The sequence below is a fragment of the Morus notabilis genome, unplaced genomic scaffold (assembly GCF_000414095.1).
Source record: "Morus notabilis unplaced genomic scaffold, ASM41409v2 Scaffold785, whole genome shotgun sequence".
NCBI lineage: Eukaryota > Viridiplantae > Streptophyta > Magnoliopsida > Rosales > Moraceae > Morus > Morus notabilis.
Window position 1 is genome coordinate 166,608 of NW_010356821.1, and position 4,563 is coordinate 171,170.

Here is a 4,563-nt window from a genome sequence, read left to right on the forward strand (position 1 = left end):
TTACAGGAGTTTAAACTCAGGACCTCCTGTTCTGATACCATATTAGTTTACCAACCCATCCTAAAAGTTTAAACTGTTAGGAGGTGAGCTAACAATAATTTTATACTTTAACAAGATCATCTTGCATTTTAAGGTTAACAAAAAATAAAATTAACCGTCTTACATGGCGGTTGCTAATCGACAAGAGATTAACGATACAATTTGTCCGAAAGAATGAACAAATTAGAACAAGATTAGCAATTTAAGAGTCCACAATTAGATAGGTCCAGTTATTGGTCAGCAAATATTTAGCACGCACAGCCTCCTCTTGGTTCTGGCTCCGAAACGGTTTCGGAGATACCTTGGTAGTAACTGGAACAACATTCAACAGAGGTACAAAAATCTGGTTAGAAAGACCCTTTTCCAAATTACTAAACAGTAATTGATCCCGTTTTTATTTTTCACGTTTTTAAAAAAAAATAATAATAATAACATTTCTAAAATGACGTTTGGCGCAATAAAAATAAAAAACAGAAATAAAAACGATTTTTTAGTTTAGTGTAAAATAAAAGAGAAATGAAAAACGACTTTTAGTCGTTTTTTATTTTTTGTTTTCGTTTTCTCCTCTCTCGAGTAGAGAGAGAAAGAGAGACATTAATGAGTTTTTTTACACTGAAAATAATCTCTTGATAAAACTACTAAACGCATTTTTAAAAATAATTTATGTCTGAGATTGAAAACGTTTTCATTTTCATTTTCATACAAAAAATAATATCATTTTAAAACGAATTCCAAACGCGCTCATAATTTTCCCTTTCATTAAAGAATTAATTCACTGTTCAAATGCGTTTCTATTTATATAGTGAATTAGCAAGAATTCTTGATGCAGAAATGGAACAGTGGTGGACATCACCATAATTTTTCCTTTCATTAAAGAATTAATTCACTGTTCAAATGCGTTTCCATTTATATCGTGAATTAGCAAGAATTCTTGATGCAGAAATGGAACAGTGGTGGACATCACCACCATTCATTATAGTTCATGACTTCCATGTAAAAAGGAACCAAGAAACATTGAACATCTAAAAGAAGGCAAAAATGGCATAAAAAGAAGGGTCCCGAAAGGTGTGAAGCTTACATGTCTTGTTGGTGTTCATTGGCTAGCGAAGTTTTCGCTGCACATAGGAACGCTTCATCGACGTTGTGATTCTCCTTCGCCGAGGTCTCAAAGTAAGGTATGTTTCCCTTGGATGCGCACCATTCCCTAGCTCTTCTCTCAGAAACCTGCACATCAAGGGTGCTTTTAAATTTCAGTTCAAGATCAAAAGCTTAGAAAACTTTCAGACCTCGTTCATTTTACCGATTCGAATTTAGAATTTAAGTTTTGCTACAGTAAAAAGTTTTAGAAAATAATCAGATTTAACTTTTTTACTACAGTAAAAAAAATCACGTATCAATTCGAATTAAAAACTAAAATCGGCGAACTAAACGGACTCAGTGTTCACTAAGTGCTAGTATCCATACCATTCGGCTGTGTCCGCCATCTATGTCCACCTTGTTTCCGACTAACACAAAGGGAAAGATCTCGGGGTCCGCTGGATCTGCCTGAAAATCAACATCCAAGTGTCAGCTATTGGAATAAGACAAGGTGACCACAAGGAATGCAGATAAAATGCAGATAACAATTGGAATGCCTGAAAATCAACAATGAAGTGTCGACAATTGGAATTAAGACCAGGTGAATAACTTAAGAGATGTGACATGAGATATTAGACTCATCTTTTTTTTTTCTTTCTTTTTTCAAAGAATCGGTAATGTCTAGTTGCCCCACTTAACGTCACTTTTAGAATCTATTGGGACTACAGGTGGAATGAAAAGGAGACCAGTCGACACTCTAATCAACCATACCATTTTAGAGGTTCAACTATGTCAAACACGCAACCTCACTATTTCAAACGAAAAAGTGCACGCAAAGAATCAAATGTTTGACAGATGGGAGAGAAAGCCGCGGAGCGATCATCCCTTTGTTGCTATGTGACCACCATCAGTGGTTATCAGACTCTCATCTTGATTCAACATACTTGACGTGGATGGAAAATCCTAAATAGTTTACCAGGTTTATCATTTTTTGCTCATCATAACCGACTAAAAATCCGTGTCTCAAAATAAAGATTCACAATGTATGCTTAAAGGCAGAAACAGGAAGATAGGCATTAGACTCAGAAGTCAAATATTGGTAGTTATTTCAGTTTTAATAACAGCTTTCATTCGGTAATGAAACTAAACATTCTTCATGGCCATGTAAAACCAATTAAACCCTGTAACCAAATGATGTGAAAAATGACTTTGAAACTGACCTGTTTGAGAAATTCTTCATGCCAATTATGGAGAGTCTCAAATGACTTAGGAACATTCACATCATATACAAGAATACAACAATCTGCTCCTCTGTAAAATGCAGAACCAAGGCTTTGGAACCTTTCTTGGCCTGCTGTGTCCCAAATCTGTAAATTCGCAGAAATAAAATCAACTTCAGATTAGAATAATTATGTATTTTCTTTAGGGTGTTATAACTTAATACTTCTCACTTGCAAAGTCACCAATTTGTCATCAGTCTGTAGTTCCTTTGTCATAAAATCAGCACCTATTGTAGGCTTATACTGTTGACTGAACTTTTTATACACATATCTGAACAAGCATTTAAGGATGCACTTGAATGGTGCTAAACTCTACAAATTCAGATAGCTCTAAAATCTTTTTTTTTTAATTGTTATTATTGTTTTCTAGTTTTCATTTCCTTGTGAAATTGCAAAATATTTGTGTATATAAATATATATGTATATATGCGTATATATATATGGCTAGCTAAGCACCCACAGAAGGAATCAATAGTCTGAATTCAGAAGAAAAGCAAATGACTTGATTTTTTATTTTTATTTTTTGTCATTCCTTTCTTTGTGAGGGACATCATCATCTTACAAATTACTACTATTTTTGTTTGAATTCCAGAGGAGCTCAAGAACATGTAAAGAGTAAGAATTCCTTACTAATCATTTTTTTTTTCCCTTTTATGGGGTGATAGTAATTAACAAAAAGGACAAACTTTCTTTCATCACATTAGAAGTACTAGGCATGATCAAATAATAATAGAACTATAATGATCAAAATCACCAAATTTTATAATGGTCCATTGTAACTTTTTATATCTTTTTAAGTCCCCTAATTATTGTCTCATTTGGGAATTGCCAAAATAACCATTTTACACATGAATGTGAACATAACCACTACATTGTTCATCAAATTCTCTCCTTAAAAACTTCAATGCATATGATTAAGTAATAGAAGAAGATGACATAACATCTACAAAATGCAGAAAAAAATATATCCAAGAATGTAAAGGATACTGATTCATTAAAGAAGTCTTCCCCACCCTGAAAATCAAAACAGACAAAAAAAAAAAAAAGAACTTCAGAATATTCCAGAAAAATACAAGAATAAAAATGGAAATAAAAAAAAGTAACACGTACCCACTATCCCCAAGGACGATAACCTTAAGAAGAGTTCTTCTTTTCATAGAAAAGTCCATGGAATGGAAGATCAAAAGGAGCTCTATTTAATAAACAATAGACGAGGAAGAAGAAAAGGAGAGAGAGAGAGAGAGAAAAAAAAAAAGCTATTCTCACTTTCTTAACTCCAGATGCTCTCAATCAAAGCTTTTATTTTGTTTCCAAGAATCCAATCGAATAGAAACTTTTGGGAAAGTTTTTTCAGCAAAAAAGTTAGATCATCATATATAAAGGCATAACGGGTAGGCCATATAATGTATATATATACACACACACACTACATATATATATATATATATATGTTTATGTATGTATCTATATTTTTCAAGGTGGTTCGTGATTCTTCTTCTGTTTTTCTCCTTCTTCTCGTTGATGTTCCAACTTTTTTGGTTTACGTATTTTTCTTTAAGCTCCTTTTTTCCTTCTTTTTTTCGATTTTTCTCTTTAGCTGTTTTGATTAAATGATTACAAGTGAAAGCATGTGAATTCTGCCAACCAGAACCAACTTTACCCGCCAGCTTAGCTCTTATTTAAAAACGGGATTCTTCAAACAATAATTAGTAAATAATGTAAAAAATTAAATAAAATAGTAAATTGTGTAAAGTATTTCATTGACTATTACTCTCCGATTAGGATCGTGCCTGTCGTGCTTGCCTCATCGTACACATATTTTTTGTTTTGGTTGACAGGTTGGACAGTTATGAATGGTTTTTGCCGTTTTCAATTAATTTCGGCTGATCTAGGGACTATTTTGTTATTTTGTTGATTTATGGGGTCTGCATCAATATACATAGGAAGAGCTTTATTTATTTATTTATTTATTTTGGTTATCCGCACATTTGCCCCTCGAAATTACAGAGTTTGTTCATTTACGACTAAACTCAAAAAAAAGTTGAACTAAAGTTACAATTTTATTTAAGTTTATATTATTTTGTAGTTTGAGTTCGAACTTGAGTTTTAACTTAAGTTTAAAGCTAAAATTTAAGTTCAAGTTCTCCATTCAACTCAAGTTCCTAAA

General features: G+C 32.7%; 1 protein-coding gene across 2 annotated transcripts; it reads right to left on the bottom strand.

Annotated features, from left to right (window-relative positions):
* Positions 1-269: 269 nt before the first annotated feature.
* Positions 270-3,677, bottom strand: LOC21388668 (ras-related protein Rab7). 2 transcript variants are annotated; one of them, XM_024161651.1, is made up of 8 exons: positions 3,663-3,677; positions 3,507-3,545; positions 3,384-3,410; positions 2,568-2,667; positions 2,337-2,483; positions 1,504-1,584; positions 1,118-1,263; positions 270-351 (listed from the first exon to the last, which is right to left on the bottom strand). In XM_024161651.1, the coding sequence occupies exons 3-8, from the start codon at positions 3,389-3,391 to the stop codon at positions 288-290; spliced, it is 546 nt and encodes a 181-aa protein (XP_024017419.1). In that variant the 5' UTR covers positions 3,392-3,410; positions 3,507-3,545; positions 3,663-3,677; the 3' UTR covers positions 270-287. The 2 variants fall into 2 exon arrangements, with proteins under 2 accessions (XP_024017419.1, XP_024017414.1); XM_024161646.1 differs by lacking the exon at positions 3,663-3,677 and having other exon boundaries at positions 3,507-3,624.
* Between the last annotated feature and the right edge of the window lie 886 nt (positions 3,678-4,563).

Excerpts from the sequence above, each read along its gene's own strand:
- LOC21388668 (XM_024161646.1), bottom strand. The coding sequence starts at position 3,565 with ATGGACTTTTCTATGAAAAGAAGAACTCTTCTTAAGGTTATCGTCCTT. Across the intron at positions 1,585-2,336 it reads ATGAAGAATTTCTCAAACAG|GCAGATCCAGCGGACCCCGA; the intron begins GTCAGTTTCAAA and ends GTTGATTTTCAG. Across the intron at positions 1,264-1,503 it reads ATGGCGGACACAGCCGAATG|GTTTCTGAGAGAAGAGCTAG; the intron begins GTATGGATACTA and ends CTTGATGTGCAG.